The 17640-nt window shown below is 43.3% G+C and overlaps 2 protein-coding genes across 8 annotated transcripts in view; one reads left to right on the top strand and one right to left on the bottom strand.

Annotated features, from left to right (window-relative positions):
• ITFG1 (integrin alpha FG-GAP repeat containing 1) overlaps positions 1-2753 on the bottom strand; it is a 198166-nt gene extending 195413 nt beyond the window's left edge. The window contains exon 1 of the mRNA XM_039503755.1: positions 2528-2753. Within this exon, the coding sequence (XP_039359689.1) occupies positions 2528-2699 (172 nt within the window). The 5' untranslated portion in view covers positions 2700-2753. The remainder of the gene's footprint in view (positions 1-2527) is intronic.
• Positions 2754-2873: 120 nt separating this feature from the next.
• Positions 2874-17640, top strand: part of PHKB (phosphorylase kinase regulatory subunit beta) — a 187166-nt gene continuing 172399 nt past the window's right edge. For 4 of the 7 annotated variants that reach the window (XM_039503735.1, XM_039503733.1, XM_039503738.1 and 1 more), the window contains exons 1-2: positions 2876-3019; positions 5705-5817. In XM_039503735.1, coding sequence (XP_039359669.1) covers positions 5763-5817 — 55 coding nt within the window. In that variant the 5' untranslated portion in view covers positions 2876-3019; positions 5705-5762. Of the gene's footprint in view, positions 3020-3197; positions 3206-5704; positions 5818-17640 lie in introns of all 7 variants that reach the window. The other 3 variants (XM_039503740.1, XM_039503739.1, XM_039503736.1) reach the window with 3 other exon arrangements.

Here is a 17640-nt window from a genome sequence, read left to right as displayed (position 1 = left end):
TACAATTTGACACCAAGAGTTCGCTTAGACTACAATCCCAGGGCAGTCTGAAAAGGCCAAATCTGAATGGAAAGTGATTTACCCTACAATCCTCACAGATGCTTCTTCCCACAATAGGGTGATACATTAGCAAGACCAATAAGTAAGCTTGCACTGCCACAACCCATGTTGCATATTTTCTGTCTTCACAGTTAGATATTTAGTTCATTTCACAATCATTAAGTTTATTTAAAAATAAATTAAAATGATGTTACAATATTTAATATTTTAAAATTCTTAGGCATGTATGTTTAAAGAGTTCTTTCAAGAAAGATACTGTAAACGGTTTCAAGCCTCAGAGGAGCAAGACAAAAATGATCACTGCTTGATATTTCTCCTACACCTTAGGAAAGTCACAGAATCGTAGGACTGAAACGGACCTTGAGAGGTCATCTAGTCCAGTCCCCTGATACAGACCATTACTGACAGGTGTCTGTCTAACCTGCTCTTAAAAACAGGGCTTTGGAGCTGTGCTCCGGCTCCGCTACAGCTCCAGGCAAAAACCTGCAGCTCCACTGCTCCGGAGCTGCTCCGTGCTCTGCTTCAAAGCCCTGCTTAAAAAAATCTCCAATGATGGAGATTCCACAACCTCTCTAGGCAATTTATTCCAGTGCTTAACCCCCCTGACAGTTAGGAAGTTTTTCCTACTGTCCATCCTAAACCTTCCTTGCTGCAATTTAAGGCTATTGCTTCTTGTCCTACCCTTAGAGGTTAAAGAGAACAATTTTTCTCCCTACTCCTTGTAACAACCTTTCATGTACTTGAAAACTGTTATGTCCCCCCCTCAGCCTTCTCTTCTCCAGACTAAACAAACACAATTTTTTTCAATCTTCCCTCACAGGTCATGTTTTCTAGACTTTTCATCATTTTTGTTGCTCTTCTCTGGACTTTCTCCAATTTGTCCACATCGTTCCTGAAACGTGGTGTCCAGTTCTGGGTGCAATACTCCAGCTGAGGCCTAATCAGCGCAGAATAGAGCGGAAGAATTACTTTTTGCGTCTTGCTTACAACACTCCTGCTAATACATCCCAGAATGATATTTGCTTTTTTTGCAACAGTGTTACACTGTTGACTCATATTTAGCTTGTGATCCACTATGACCCCCCAGATCCCTTTCTGCAGTGCTCCTTCTAGGCAGTCATTTCCCATTTTGTATGTGTGCAACTGATTGTTTCATCCTAAGTGGAGAACTTTGCATTTATCCTTACTGAATTTCAGCCTAGTTACTTCAGACCATTTCTCTAGTTTGTCCAGATCATTTTGAATTTTAATCCTACCCTTCAAAGCACTTGAAACCCCACAAAGCATGGTATCAGCCACAAACTTTATAAGTATACTCTCTATACCATTATCTAAATCCTTGATGAAGATATTGAACAGAACTAGACTCAGAACTGATCCCTGCAGGACCTCCACTCAATATGCCCTTCAAGCTTGACTGTGAACCCCTGGTAACTACTCTCTGTGAACGGTTTTGCAACCAATTATGCACCCATTGTAGCTCTATCTAGATTCTATTACCCTAGTTTGTTTCTGAGAAGGTCATGCGAAACAGTATCAAAAGCCTTACTAAAGTCAAGATATACCACATCTACTGCTTCCCCCATCCACAAGGCTTCTTACCCTGTCAAAGAAATCTATTAGATTGGCTTGACATGATTTGTTCTTGACAAATCCATACTGACAGTTACTTATCACCTTACTATCTTCTAGCTATTGGCAAATTGCTTAATTATTTGCTTCATTATCTTTCTGGGTACTGAAGTTAAACTGACTGATCTGTAACTCCCTGTTTTGTCCTTATTTCCCTTTTTATAGATGGGCACTATATTTGCCCACAGAACAATGGCATCGATCCTGCTGCCTCTCGTATGCTAAACAAGCACTCTACCACCTGAGCTAATTCCCCTAGAAGACATAACATTACTTCAATTTTTGTTACATGCATCTTCAGTATAATGCTGATTGTGGGGTAAGGCTATGACTTGCTTTAGAATATAAGCCACTGATAATACAATATTGTCCAAAAGTCTCCCCCAGACAAAAATGTCAGTATTGTTTCACAGAGATGAGAAGCCCTTGGCCAAAGGACTTGTTAATATTCACACCCTATTTTGTGATCATAGATACAATTGGGAATTAACTTGTCTAACTATCAAGACTATTAATATTTAAAAGTTACACCCACTACTTACTCCCTTATTATGTTATATAAACAGAATTGATGGGCCTGCCCATATGGGGTGCACCCGACCACTCCTCAGCTAAGGGGCTCAGAGACCACAGAGGTAGGTGCGGTGTGAGAAGAGAAGAGAAGAGACGATCCACGGCATTCGAGCCGTTTCAATAACCAGGGGACTGTGCCCCATCTCCGCCGCTAAGGGGGCAGCCTCACCCCACCCTACCCCATTGCCCTAGAGACTGGGGGGCGGGATGTCCTCCCACCCGCGCTCCAGTCCCCCAGGGGCCCAGCCCCTCCCGCACTTACCGCCCCTCAGCACGAACAGGTCCGTCTGCTTATCCGAGTTAAAGTCCCCGAAGGCCGCCAGGGTCCCGAAGGCCTCAGCCCCGAAGAGCTGGGCGGTGACGTTCTGCAGCCCCCGGCCGGCCCTCAGCAGCCCCAGGAGCAAGCACAGACCGAACAAGGAGCGACACCCCATCCTCCCGCACCTCCGACCCACCCGCAGCCTGCCGCGGCCGCCGCCAGCATCACTTACGGCAGCGGGGGGGAGGGGCCGTCACAATCCCCCCTTCACTTCCGGACTGACTGAACGGACACATTTGCGACAGTGTCGTGGGCGTGTTTACGGCCGGCCCCGGTAACAGCGGCGGACAGAGCCTCGGCCTCTCCCCAGCGGAGCAGGCGCGCGGGGAGAGGAGGAGGAGCGGTACTAGTGGTGGTTCTTCCGCGCCATGGCGTCGCATCTGGCAGACGTGAGCTGGAGGATGTTGGAGCTGCGAGCCCGGTCTAAGCGCTCAGGTCTGACCCCTGGGCCTGGACGGGGAGAGGGCTGCGGGGATCTGTTTGCTTGCGCCCGCGCTGCGAGAATGGGGCTCGCCATGTTCTGCTAACCTCTCAAACGAGCCCCGCTCTCTCCCCCCCCCCACCACCTCAGCTGTGGCTGTCACTATTTCTGGCTTGCTTGGCCCTCCGGCAGCTTCGCAGGTCACTCAAAGGGCAGCTCCGAGGTGGAGTTGAAGTTACAAGTGCTGCTGCTGTTGCACGGTTTTCTTCTCATCTTCTTACCTGACGCGGATAAAGTCTGAGAGGAAGTTTGTTCGGGGTTATGTGGTGCACTTCCCCATTAAACTACATTTGTCCTTGCTTTCGCAATAACTGACAAGAGATGTAGGACCCCTACCTGCCGCTCAAGTTTAGATCCCTTTCTAAAGCCTTAAGCTTTTTGTTTGTTTTTTTCATCCTCACTCTTTGCACAGTAAAAAACAAAAACTGTACCAGATCTCATTCGTTTGGAAATAAATTCTCATGGATTAATTTTAAGGTCATTTGAAAAATCTGCTACTCTGCTGATTCATAACTTTCCTGGGACATTTTAAATTCATGAGTTTAATGAGACATTTAAATTTTAGTAAAGTTCAGCTCAGCACATGTTGTAAATGAAACTTTTGTTTCACACATCATTGTGTTTAACAAGCTGTTGAACAGTAATGTATTCTGAAACCACTAATATATTCTTACATCAAAATCATGATCTTTTGTCTAATTTTGCTGAGAACCACAGATTAGACTTGAATTCCACTTCCCTGAGATGAAAATCCTTGGTTTACTTAACAACTTATTGCCATAAACCAGTGGTTCTCAACCTGTGGTCTGCGGGCCACTTGCAGCTCAGTCAGCACAGGGCTGCAGCCCATGTGACATCCTCAGGGCCGTACAGGTAGTATTGAATGCGGCCCACAATAGTACGTGAACCACTGCCAAAAACACAAAATAGTTTGTAGGGACTTCTTACACTTTAAAAATTGCTTCCCTTAAAGGGAAGCTGTCACCGCAATGTGACCCACAGAGTTAGGTTTTGTAAAAGCTTGTTTGTAGCTCTATATTTGTATTATTTAGATAGTTATTAGAAGATTTCAACTTTTAATGCTGACCACACAGTACTACTTAATTAAACTTACAAAATGTGCAAGACAATTTTTAACTTAGCATAATTTTACAGTCAATGTTCCTATCTAAATGGAAAATGCATATTTAACCATGTACTTGACTGTGAAATAAATGTAACTACTTTTGCTTATTTAAAAGGAAATTAAAAATTGTTTACACAAATTACGTTTTTAAATAGAATGTTCAGTGCAGAACTTAGTGTGACTCAAGTTTATAGTCACAAGTGTGAGACTCACATTTTACAGTATCCCCTAGAAAATAAAATATCATTTAGGCCCCAGTCTTGCAGACACCTCTACATACTCCAATTACACGTTAACAGTATGAAAGTGAATTTTTGCCAAAAAAAATTATAAGTACTGATGAATTAAATAACTGATTGATTACAGCTGTATTATTAGGAATGTACTACAAATAATACAGTAGTAGACCAGTCCTGCAGTCCAACCTGTACAGAGCCTCACTGACCCCAGCAGGATTTTATACATGTATAAGAGGGTTGCCTGCACAGATATGTCTGCAGGATCAGGGCGTAGTTTTCAACATCAGTTATGAAAACAATAGCTTGTTTTTGTGTGTTTACCCACCAAAATAAGAGACACCAATTCAAATAATTACTATTCTCAGCATTTTAATCATGGTATAATACTGCAGAAGGAAACCAACCTGTAGTTTATTTATAGCCTAAAGATTACTGGGTTGCAATAGCTGTTTAACAGTGTATTGCTTGCTTTATTTTAGCACAAATATTACATCTTTACTATTAATGGAAGAAGAAGGCATGGGTGGCGGGTATCACAGGCCAGGAAAGGCTGAGCCTCCCCAAACAGCCCTGTGTTGCGCTGTCCATGCTCTGCCCCTGGGCCCTTTCCTGTTTCCTGACGGTGCTTTGTGGCTCTTCCCCTGTGGCCGGGCCCCAAGCTGGGGCTGGGGCTAGATGTGGGGAGACGGCCCATGGCTCCAGGCAACTGGAGCCGGTGCTCATGTTGCCCAGTGCTGAGGGAGAGTGCAGGGGCTGGTGGCCGTGGGGGGGCTCTGACGGGGAGACAGGCGGGTGGGGCCTTGGGCAGAAGGCATGGGCAGGGGGCTAGCCTCCCCAAGCCAGTAGTTCAGTGCTGCCCATGGATGAAGGATTTATTTAATCCTGGAGAAGAATATGTTTGAGCTTTATTCTGCACATATTGATATCAGTGGCAAAACTCCCATTGACTTCAGTGATGCAGGATCAGGTCATATAAAGGGTAAATATTCAAAGCATTGTTATAAAGTAACCAGGAATTGTACTGCAAAATAAAGTAATATTACTTCTATATAATATTCAATATGGGAAGATTATGTAAATCTAGGTCCTGTTACTTGGTTAGATGTTTATTAAAATTAAGGCACAAGAAAACCAATTTTAGGGTATAAAAGGGAAAACATAAATAATAAATAACCTTAATTATTCCCTTGATTGTCCAGTGCATCATGTTAATAATTCTGCTAACACTGCTTTCACTAATTTAATGCTGATTGCTTCTAACCCTCACTGGACAGTTTTGAAAATTGCTGTAGTTTAGCCTGAGACGTTTGTGATTAGCTGCATCAGTTTGAAATGGCCAATTCGGACGATGACAGAGCCAGCTCTGCACGTACTTTCTCAAGGTTTGGTAAGTGTATGGTCTTTCCTTTTTTATGTTTTTGTATCTTCCACTTTGAAAAGTGTGATTGCTTGTTGCTGCTTTCTTGCAATGTTAACATAAAAATGCATATGTATTTAGTATTTAAATTGTACTTCCAGTTCTTCTATTTATAATTTTTAAAGCAAAATTTAGGCCCAAGGTTTGAGTTTCTTGTGTGGGAAGCCTTCCAAATTTAAATCTCTAATTTTTCAGAAGGAAAAAAAAATCCTTAATTGTGTTGGGGTTTTTATGTGTGCTTTTGTTGTTTATTATTTGTCAATTCTTTTACGGTGACAGTCTTAGTTTATGAACTTTCCTTTGTAATGACAGTTAAGTCAAAGGTGCTGTTAGAGCATTGTTTAGCTTCTTTTTTTTAAGTGTTAAACCACAAATAGCTTTTTTTTCCCCCCAAGCATGTCTCATGTAGCTGGTTACAGTCTTAAGGCTTGTCTACACTTGAAAATAAATTTGGATTAAGGTACAGTGTGAATTTAAAGCACAGTATCTATTCATATGCAACTCCACGTGTGGATACTCTTATTCCAGAATAAGAGTGCTTTTTTCCAGTTTAGCTTAATCTACTAGATACTGTACTAGTAGCACAAATGTTCAGTGGTGACTCTCAGTCAGATTGCATCTGAAAGGCTTTCAGCTGTCCACTGCAAGGATCCCAACGGAGGTGCCACTTAAGTTTCTATTGTACTTTCCTTTCTCACTCCCTTCTGTGTTAAAGGAGCTGCTTGAGTTCTTGCCTCTGCTGAGAATCTGGGCTTGTCTTCATTACCAGGGAGATCGATGCAGGTGTCGATTTAGTGGGTCTAATGAACACCTGCTAAATCAACAGCAGAGTGCTCTCCATTCGACTCCAGTACTCCAGCTCCCTGAGAAGAGTAAGATAAGTCGAGCGGAGAGCATCTCCCTTCGAAGACATGGGGTAAATCAACCTTAGCTACATCGACTCCAGCTACATTATTCACATAGCTGAAGTAGCATAACTTAGGTCAACTTACCCCGGTAGTGAAGACAAACCCAGAGTCTTTTTACTTTCTTAATTTGTGTAGCTAGTTAACATTTCCTACTGGTAACTAAACAGATTTGTACCAGTTAAAAGCTGATGATGTCCTGAAGTCTCAGGTTGGGCAAAGGCAGCACAAAATACTGACATTTGAGTATCCAAGATAGTCTCCTGTTTGGTTTGTAGCAATTTCAAGATTTGTTTGGCAAATGCCTATGTTTATGTTAATGGGTTTTGAGAATAAACTCCTGAATTTATACTTTACTGTTCCGCGCTTCTACTGTGTTACATGTCATTAGTTACAACAAATTCTGAAATCCAGTGATAAACATAAGAACGGCCGTACTGGGTCAGACCAAAGGTCCATCTAGCCCAGTATCCTGTCTACTGACAGTGGCCAATGCCAGGTGCCCCAGAGGGAGTGAACCTAACAGGTAATGATCAAGTGATCTCTCTCCTGCCATCCATCTCCATCCTCTGACAAACAGAGGCTAGGGACACCATTCCTTACCCATCCTGGCTAATAGCCATTTATGGACTTAATCACCATGAATGTATCCAGTTCTCTTTTAAATGCTGTTATAGTCCTAGCCTTCCCAACCTCCTCAGGTAAGGAGTTCCACAAGTTGACTGTGCGCTGTGTGAAGAAGAACTTCCTCTTATTTGTTTTAAACCTGCTGCTATTAATTTCATTTGGTGACCCCTAGCTCTTGTATTATGGGAATAAGTAAATAACTTTTCCTTATCCACTTTCTCAACGTCACTCATGATTTTATATACCTCTATCATATCCCCCCTTAGTCTCCTCTTTTCCAAGCTGAAGAGTCCTGGTCTCTTTAATCTTTCCTCATATGGGACCCCTAATCATTTTAGTTGCCCTTTTTTGAACCTTTTCTAGTGCCAGTATATCTTTTTTGAGATGAGGAGACCACATCTGTACGCAGTATTCGAGATGTGGGCGTACCATGGATTTATATAAGGGCAATAATATATTCTCAGTCTTATTCTCTATCCCCATTTTAATAATTCCTAACATCCTGTTTGCTTTTTTGACTGCCTCTGCACACTGCGTGGACATCTTCAGAGAACTATCCACAATGACTCCAAGATCTTTTTCCTGACTCATTGTAGCTAAATTAGCCCCCATCATATTGTATGTATAGTTGGGGTTATTTTTTCCAATGTGCATTACTTTACATTTATCTACATTAAATTTCATTTGCCATTTTGTTGCCCAGTCTTTAGGTTTGATATATTGAAACAGATATTTAGAGCTTTGTAGCATGAGCACACCCACTTGACTTCCACTTTGCTGGTAAACATGCTTGCATCACTGCTTTTGGAAGTGGTGTTCACCCATTCATTCACCTCTACAAAAAATCTGTCTCTCTATAATATGCTGCCACATTCTTTGCTGCTTCTACAGAACCAGACTAACACGGCTACCCCTCTGATACTTAGTTTTGTGAGATCTTTTTGAAGTTCTTCACAGTTTGCTTTGGTCTTAACTATCTTGAGCAGTTTAGTATCATCTGCAATCTTTGCCACCTCATTGTTTACCCCTTTCTCCAGATCATTTAGATCATAAAGTCCAAGTACAGTGGATTACATAAACTGTTTCTTTTATTTCAGAAGATGAAGAGACTTAATAAGATGTATCAAAAGAAATATGTTTGGAGTTGGTTTCTCTGTCTTGTAAAGGGGAGTAATAAAGATTCTAAAAGGTTTTACACCAATGAAACAAGGGGTCACTGGCAGAAGTTAGCTTAATTTCTTGAGATAGTACAATGGAAATTTATATTTGAACAATATTGTATATTGTAAGTCTTGCAAACTCCCCAAAACCTTAATTGCTTCCAAGGGCAATTCTGTTTCTCTTATTTTTACTTGGGTGATGCTTAGTTTTTAATGGCATACTTTAAGGAATAGACTGGTAAAATATATTGCATGTTTTCCTCCTTGCCATGGAATTACAAAGACATATGCATACATACAAAATTCTTTGTTACAAAAGGCCATTTAAAAATTTGGTCCCTTTAAAACAAAATTTGTAGATTTTTTTTAAATTGGTTCCTCTAATTAAACTGTGAAAATAATTTAAATAACTCAGGTTTTTTTTCCTGGTAAAAGATAATTATGAGTTCTCTTGAGTTAGTAATTGCAGTTTATGTTCTCCCAGGTTAGCAGATGAAGTTGGTTTGCAGTTTTGCATGGTAATTTGCTGCTTCTCATTACTGAAATACTTATTTTGGGAATGGTGAAAAGCTAATTCAAATAGCTTTACAAACAAGAATTCTTTGTAGTACTATCTCAGTATTACCCTTATAGATGAAACATATATTTAAAATTACTGCGAAAAGCGGGCTGCTTTTCCTAAACTTTGCTCTCAAGCTTCAGTTAGCTATCAGGGCAAGTAAGGCATTCTAGGATGTTATATCTGTCTATTTTAGGGCTTTATGCTGCCTCCCGTCATTGTAGTATCTGAGTGTCTTCCACCGATAAGAACCACATTTATGAATTAGTATAATTCATTAACTGAATTCTAGACTTAGTCTTACAGGACATGTCGCAAATCTACATAATGTGCATGAGTACTAGATTTTACATTTGAAAATTTGGTTTGCTAAAGTAAGCGTAAAACATTTGTAACCAGATTAGGTATGCATTTGAGAAGTGTAATTTTTTCCTGCCAATTGACCTTGTAATGTTCACTCAGTCAATTGCCTGTTTCAGATGCTGGTAATGAAATACTGTAAGCGTTTTAATTAAAAAAAAAAAAAAAAAAAAAAAAACCCTGCTGTTGTCAAACCTTACTCTCCCTGGAGAAAAACAGAAGCTGCAAACATTTAACTTTACTTTTGAGAAATCTGAAGTTGAAATTTGGCCCTCTGTATAAGAACATACTTTATGTATTAACCACTGAGTGGCATGTTTGTAAATGCTTTGATATAAGTACTTGTATATCTCTCATCACCGTAGTGGCTGAATGTCCCAGTGGCTTTTTATTACCACAACATTAGTTTGATGTAACTAGGTATTCTCTATTTTATGTACGGAGAACTGAGGCACAGTGTAGCTTAAGTGATTTGCCCAAGATCACACAAGAAATCTGTGCCTGAGCCAGGAATTGAAGTCCCAGTCCCATTCCCTAGCCTCTACTCCATCCTTCCTACAATATGAGAAGTCAATTAGGACACAGAACTTCTCAATTTTTATTATTTATTATGAATTTTAAAGCATTGCCAGACATTCTCATAATGGAAAAGCTCAGGGTTGAGGTTAGACAGTGACAATAACTTGTTAGAGATGTGGTTACCATTTCTAAAATATGAAAAAAGTTTAAAAAAAAAAATGACCTAGGAAATACAGACATTGTTACTGTAACACATGAACAGTCATTAGCTTTTGTTCTAGTTTTGGGAAATGAAAATTATACTGGTCTGAGGTCCAGGGCTTTCTGTATTAAATCTTGTATTAGTTCCAGAAAGGAGTGCTAGATGTAAGGAACTGTGACAGATTTAAGATCTGATATCCTATGAATCATCAAGAAAGTAGTCCTCGAGAAAGTAATCTAGTTCTCAGTTTTTCAGTTGTGTGCAGCATTTGTTTTTATAAGTTTGTGAGATAGTGAACTTAAAATCACATCATTCTGATTATCATTTTGCTTCCCTTTACTCCCAATGCCAGTCTGATATGATTTTAATCACAGCTAGAATGAGAGCTTAATGATTTTTCCCAACATTTTCAAATATGGATCCATAGAGTTGGGCTCCAAAATTCATAGTGTCTTTTTAAAAAAACAAAAAACAAAACAAAAAAACCCTGCAACTACTGTTAACTTCAGGGGGGATTTGTGGGTGATTATTGCTTCTGAAAATATGGATTCAGAAGCTGGCTATGAAAATTTTGACCTTACGCTGTCAAAAAGCTGGTAGCCTAGGTATTCAAATGTCTTGTATCTCTAATTGCTCTGAAGAGAATGTCTGCTATAATGTTAGAATTGAAATGAGTTGGGGGGAAAGCAGTATGGTATCAGAATGACATGAATTTTCTCAATCTGCAATGGCTAGAAACACAGAAATTTATATTTCTCTAACTTCCCTTTAGAAGGGCTTTAATACCCATTTTGTGGTTTCTCTAGTATCAAAAATTGTTTATAAGGCACAATGAACATGTTGACATTCTCTGTCGTTGCTGCATGTGTGGATTTCACCTGCATGTTAATCTTATTTTTTAAAATGTTTGTACTTTATCAAAGTATCATAGCTGACAGCCATAATTTCTCAACTCTGAATGCTACTGTATTTCCATATTAATAAATTACCATTGTTAGGGAAATCCATTTCACCAGTACTGTGCTGCTTTATACCTCTTGCCAATTTCTGTGGGAAACTGTCACTATTTTTAGTGATCTTTGGACTTCAGGAATAATGCATTCCAAATGCTGCAACTTTTAAGTATAGATGACCTATTATCTGAAAGGGTAGGGGGTCAATTTCTTAATATTTTACTCAAAATATGGTTGTATATATTGTAATATCCAAAATAATTGAGAATTTCATGGAAGTTGGAATAAAGATCTTGAAACTGTCTTCTCATGAGAGATTTCCAAAGTCAAAATGACAACATGCTATGTTTTTATGCCCTGTTTTAAGCCACTTGAAATCCTGCTAGTTACTGACTTGCCGAAGTCCGTTTCTGATGTAAGCTAATAATTTAGTTCTATAGATATTACTTCACAGTCTTTTTGGAGGAAAACTTAGATTAATGCATCCATGTACTAGATCCAGTTTTTGTGTTGGATCCTAATGTACATTGTTGTTCAGTATCCTTTTACATTAAAGTTCAGTCTTCAAGGGGTAGTGAACATAAGAAAATAGGTATCAAATGCATATACAATTACAAAGTGAACTACAAAACATGCAAACCAAATGTTTGCACTTTTTGATATACAAAGAGAGCTTGCAAGTCTTTTCACATGTGTTCATTTTGTTTTACTTTTTTTTTTAAATGTCTTCACTCTCTTTGTTGTGAAACCTTGGTGAAATCTTCAGAGAACTTGTTGATGATGCAAAGCTGTAGTTTGGTAGATGTCTCTTCCCCGTAAATCAGTTTGGAGGGGACCATTAGATTGTCTAATAGTAAACATTCCCTCCCTTCCCTACACTCCCTCTCCTCCCCAGTTTAGAGGATGGAGAGATGTGAGACCCCTCCTTTAGTCTTCTAGTAAAGAAGGAAGTAAGTGTGTTCCTGATGTTTGATATTTCAGACATAAAATACGTGCAGGAAGACAGGCGGTGTTTGAGGTCATGTTTTACATTAAAAAGGAGCAAAACACAAAAGGCAAAATCAATTTTTGATCTTGCTTCACAGTACACTTTGAATTTTAAAACTCCGCTGACACACTAGAGAGCCCTTCAGTCACCACAGCCTGTGTCTTGCCCAGGGGCGACTCTAGGGTTTTTGCCGCCCCAAGCATGGCAGGCAGGCTGCCTTTGGCGGTTTGCCTGCGGAGGGTGGAGGACCAGCGGATCCTCCGCAGACAAGCCACCGAGGGCAGCCTGCCTGCCGCCCTCGCAGTGCCGGCAGAGCGCCCCCCGTGGCTTGCTGCCCCAAGCACGCGCTTGGCGTGCTGGGGCTTGGAGCTGCCCCTGGTCTTGCCCCATGAGCAGAGGAACCAAGCTCAGGAATAAGAGCAAGCTTCTGCAATTGAGTCCTGCAGAGACTTTCCATCTGCAGTACTGCAGGCAGGCTGGATGAGAAAAGTTGTGGGAAATCATTGAACAACAACACAGACCAAATGGGGTCTTGACTCTCCTGCAATGTCCAGTAGGCACTTTTTGCTGCTGCAGCTGCCACTTCTGGTATTATCTCAGCTGCTATACCAGCCTGGAGACAGAGAGTGAGACCCTGTTACATTCCAAATAGGTAAATAATGCATAAGTGCCTGATTGCAGATGCCAAATTTGTATACATGTGAGGTTTTTTTCTGCTACAGCGCACCTGCCCCAAAGTTCACTAGCCACCCACTGCTGGTTATTGTCAATCCTAAGTGTTCATAAATAATGAGCCAGGGCCCTCAAAAATCATGTGATTGGCTTAAAAATAATGATTTTTCTTTTTTTAAATTTGTAGGCTCTTTTATTTACTTTCTAGTTTTTCAGTGTTTATGGTTCACATTGTCAAGCTTTTTTCCACAACTACAAGGGCTGGAAACTTCCTTTTTTCTTTTTTAAATGAAAGTGGAGATTATTACATGATAGCGACAAAGAGTCCTGTGGCACCTTATAGACCAGGGGTAGGCAACCTATGGCACGTGTGCCAAAGGCAGCATGCGAGCTGACTTTCAGTGGCACTCACACTGCCCGGATCCTGGCCACCGATCCAGGGGCTCTGCATTTTAATTTAATTTTAAATGAAGCTTCTTAAACATTTTTAAAACCTTATTTACTTTACATACAACAATAGTTATATATTATAGACTTATAGAAAGAGACCGTCTAAAAACATTAAAATGTATGACTGGCACGCGAAACCTTAAATTAGAATGAATAAATGAAGACTAGGCACACCACTTCTGAAAGGTTGTCGACCCCTGTTATAGACTAACAGACGTATTGGAGCATAAGTTTCCGTGGGTGAATACCCACTTCATCAGATGCACCCACGAAAGCTTATGCTCCAATACATCTGTTAGCTGCGCCTGCTCATGCAGCTGTGCTTCACAGCGCTGGCGCTGCAGTGGCACCACAGTGCCCAGCCAGGAGCTGTGCGGACAGCTACAGCTACATTTGTGTCAGGGCAGCAGCTATCCACTTTTTTGCGCCCGCTTTTGCGCGCTTCGCTCTGAGTATTGTGGACAGGGAAGGAAGGTCATGCCGGCATTTCCGCTGAAGGCGCGTTCGGTGGTGCGGCGTCACATCCCATTGCAGCATTCATTCGCTGCGCGCCTGCGCCGCATTGTGATTACTCTCTGCTAAGCTCTCTTTCTGGCAAGTTCGGTGGCAATGGAGCTTCGATTTCTGGAGGACTCTGCTGATGAGGTCGTGAATGGAGTCGAGCTTGTGGCAGACTCCCAGGGACGAGTGTAGTGAGCAGGAGGAGTGTCCGGTCGAGCGATTGCTCTGGTGCTTGGCCGTTGCATGCGTGATTCTACGCCGCTGAAAAGCATTTTGAGTGCAGCACCGCATGAACGCCGCTTGGGCATGGGAAACAAGCACTGAGTGGTGGGATGGGATCACAGAGAAAAGCTGTCTGCAGCTGACAGTGGCTGCAGAACTCACTTGGATGTCTGGGCAACTGTGGGCGAGTGTGCTGCCACTCTCAAGACACTCTGGCGAGCCAGACACAAGATTGAGAGAGGACACAAGATTGAGAGCAGCCCTGCAAATTGTGGAAAGCGATGTGGTGGAACCAAAGCGTTTTGGGTGGTCGGTCCCCTGGAATGGTCGGAACCAGTTTGGAATAAGGCAAATCAATCAGAGTTCAGGACATTGTGGTTCGCTTTGCACAAACGTAAGCGGCAAAAGTGGGGACATTGTGGATGGGAGGGTTTCTGGCTTTGTGGATGGCTTAGCTGATGGTGGGATATTCTATTCTGGCCCGATATTCTGGAGTGCAGGGGCTATTGTGGGGACCACCTCTGTTTTCTCTCCCCTGGTTCAGGCTGGCCTGGGATCTATGGATTCCCGGTATTTCTGGATACAGGCTGGCACGGAAAGGTGCGGAAGCATGGTTGATGAAGAACAGGAACAGGTTCAGGAAGATGCAGGCATCAGGACTTTTTCAGTAGGGGCAGCAGGAAGATAGGGGGATGTCACTCCCCCCACGGGATGCCCCTTGACCCCCTGCCCACCCACCCTGCCTGAGAGCTTGGCAGGCCCAACCTATGGGAAAGGACAGTGAGGCAAGCAGGAGGAGCACACAGGCTGAGCCGGTACAGAATGGAGCTAGATTTAATTTGGTGGATGCTGCTTTCGCTGGAGATGGAGCGCTGAAGTAGACTTGGGGGCTGTACCGCATAGCCAAGTTGAAGCGAAGGGTGAACCTCCATTGAAGGGTTGGGGGGGAAGGGTGTGACACATTCAGTGAGGCATGGAGTGAGGGAGAGAGGGAGAGAGGCACAGGGCAGGGAGGAGGAGAGAGAGCAGGGAGAGAGGCAAGGATTAGGGGACAGGGCAGGGGGATGCCTGAGGGCAGAAGCCAACAGTAATGTTGCAAGAATGCATTGCACTGTTTTGCATGTTAGTGAATTTATCCATAATAATAATAATCTATTTATCCATAATAATAATATGATTTGCTGTTTTTCTTCTATCTCTTATAATATAACTGTTTTCAAAGCCTAAAAAATTTTTAGAAAAAAGAAAAAGATTTTTGACAGACTGACAGACAGACAGACTGACAGACAGACAGACAGACAGACACATACACACAAGAACACACTGTACAGTCACAAGTTTGCATATGCCAAGTTACTGTGTGGTTGGTCTAATCATTGTTGTTTTGCATATGCACAAACCTGCATGGGTGCTGCATGCAGAGGGGGGGGGGGTGGTGGTGGTGGGGGCTGGGTGGGGGTGTGGTGGCTGGCTGGTGGGTGAGGTGTGGTGGTGGAGCCTGTGTTGTGTGGGAGTGGTGGTTGGGGGGACATGGTTTGAGCAAGGCGGGTGGGGCACAACACACAAAGGACGGGGGGTGAGGGGCTTGAGTGACTCTGCTGCTCTGCTTGGCAGCGCTGGCGCCTCCTATAGACTCCGCAGCCTTTCTCTCAGCCACCTCCGCTCCCTGCTTCTCCCTGCTTCTCTCTTCTTTCTCTCTCCTTTCTTTCTTTGCTTTCTTCTTCTTTTTCTTTCCTTTTTCTTTGCTCTCTGACAGTTTTTCTCTTGTCTCATTTTTTCTTCAAATTTTTTCTCTCTTTTGAAGCCTTTCTGTTGTTGAACATCTCTGGGCAGTCTTCAGAGTCAAACAGTCAACACTAACATTTAACAACAACAGCACACCACTATCCACACACTCCAGACATGAACTATCTCACTGAGGGAATTGTCACTTTGAAGTTCCCTTTCTCACTTGCAAAAGGAAAACTAAAAGGAAAGGGAAAATGGTGAGTTTACTGTGAGGTGAAGAGAGAGGAGTGAGAGGAGAGAGAGGAGAGGAGGGCTTTGGAGGGCTGAGCTGGTTGGAGGGGGGAGTCGGGTGCAGGCTAGAGGGGTCATCTTATCTCTTATCTCCCTATCTCTTCACTCATCTATCTCCCAACATTCACTACAGGACACCATCAACTTTCCTCACGAGAGTCAGCGGGGAGCTTTCTAGGGCTGCAGGGGAACATGGGGAGGGGCTGTGCGTGGGGATGTTCCCCTGACCCTAAGCCCAGGCCGGATGCAGCGCAGAAATGGTCACCGGACGCGGCGGACGCTGGACACGCAGACTGGACAAGCCAACGGAGTGGCTCCGCGCGCTAACGCTGCCCACGCGGCTGGATGCCCACGCCTGGATTGAAGCAGATGCTGATGAGAGATTAGCAGATTACACATACATCTAGGGCTATTCCATGCACCATCCCCACACCCCCGCTGCCATGCATGCATCCTCCCCTCCCTCTCCAGAAACATTTTGCCGCTAAAATAAAAGCCGCTCCCGTACCCTCCTCTGCTTGTCCTTGCTGCTGGCGCTGGCTGCTGACTTTCCTCCTGGCTTTCCTGGCTGCATGCCTCCAGTGCTCTCCATTTCTTTCCCCCCACTTTCCTTCCCCCTCCTCCCAGCTTTTCCTCCCCCTCCTCCTCCCCTCTCCTCCTCCTCCTCCTGTGTCCCCCCCAAGTGTCCCTCAAGCCTCCAGACCCTGGGCACCCCCTGTTGTCCATGTCCAAGTCCAAGTAAAAAACCAGGTCGCAGGTCGTTGGAGCATCTCACCCTCTAGGCGCGCGGTAATGAGCACTCACCCGCAGGCACTTTTTTTCACTTTCACCCTAGTGCCGTCCCGTTGCCCCCCCCTATCCTATATCCTGCTATCTGCTTGCTGATATCGTAAAGGAGCCGGCCGGAGCTGAACAGGCGCTCTCACCACGCCTCACCCCAAACCCCTGCCACTCACTACTGTGCTCATGCTGATGCTCTGTGCTTGCTGGTGCTGGCTGATGTGGTTATGTGGTTACCTGTAACCTGTAACTGATTAACTGACACCACATTGCAGCAAACAGGCAGGAGATTTTAAGATTTTAAATTATTTTGGCATTTAGTCACCTGAGGCAAGAGCAAGAGAGTGCAAGCAGATGTGCAGAGTGGGCTGAACAGGGAGAGGGGATAGGGGGATAGCCTGGAGGAGGAGTAAGGGTAAAGGACAGTGAGTGTCCACACTGAGCAGCGCGAGGTGCACGCAGCACCCACTGCACCCCCCCACCCCAACCCCGATTGGGTTTCAGCCAGCGCCAACAGGGAGTTGCAGCGCTGGTTGTGCCCTGCAAGTGTGGACGGGGTGTTAATTGCAGCGCTGGAAAGCCTCCACCAGCGCTGCAACTTGTAAGTGTAGCCAAGCCCTTAGTCTATAAGGTGCCACAGGACTCTTCGTCACTTTTTACAGATCCAGACTACCACGGCTACCCCTCTGATACATGATAGCATGTCTCCAGAAGCTGGAGCATTTAAAAAAAGAATATTATGAAACCCGTGATAAACACTTATGACCCTGTAAATGGTTGACAAAGTGTTTATTAACTGGTTCTTTTATAGTAATTTCCTAAGATATTTGCTGTCCTCTTTTATCACCATTGTATCACTTACTTCTTTGGGGGCTA

The sequence above is a fragment of the Mauremys reevesii genome, linkage group 16 (assembly GCF_016161935.1).
Source record: "Mauremys reevesii isolate NIE-2019 linkage group 16, ASM1616193v1, whole genome shotgun sequence".
Taxonomy (NCBI): domain Eukaryota; kingdom Metazoa; phylum Chordata; order Testudines; family Geoemydidae; genus Mauremys; species Mauremys reevesii.
This window is presented reverse-complemented; position numbering and strand designations above follow the sequence as displayed.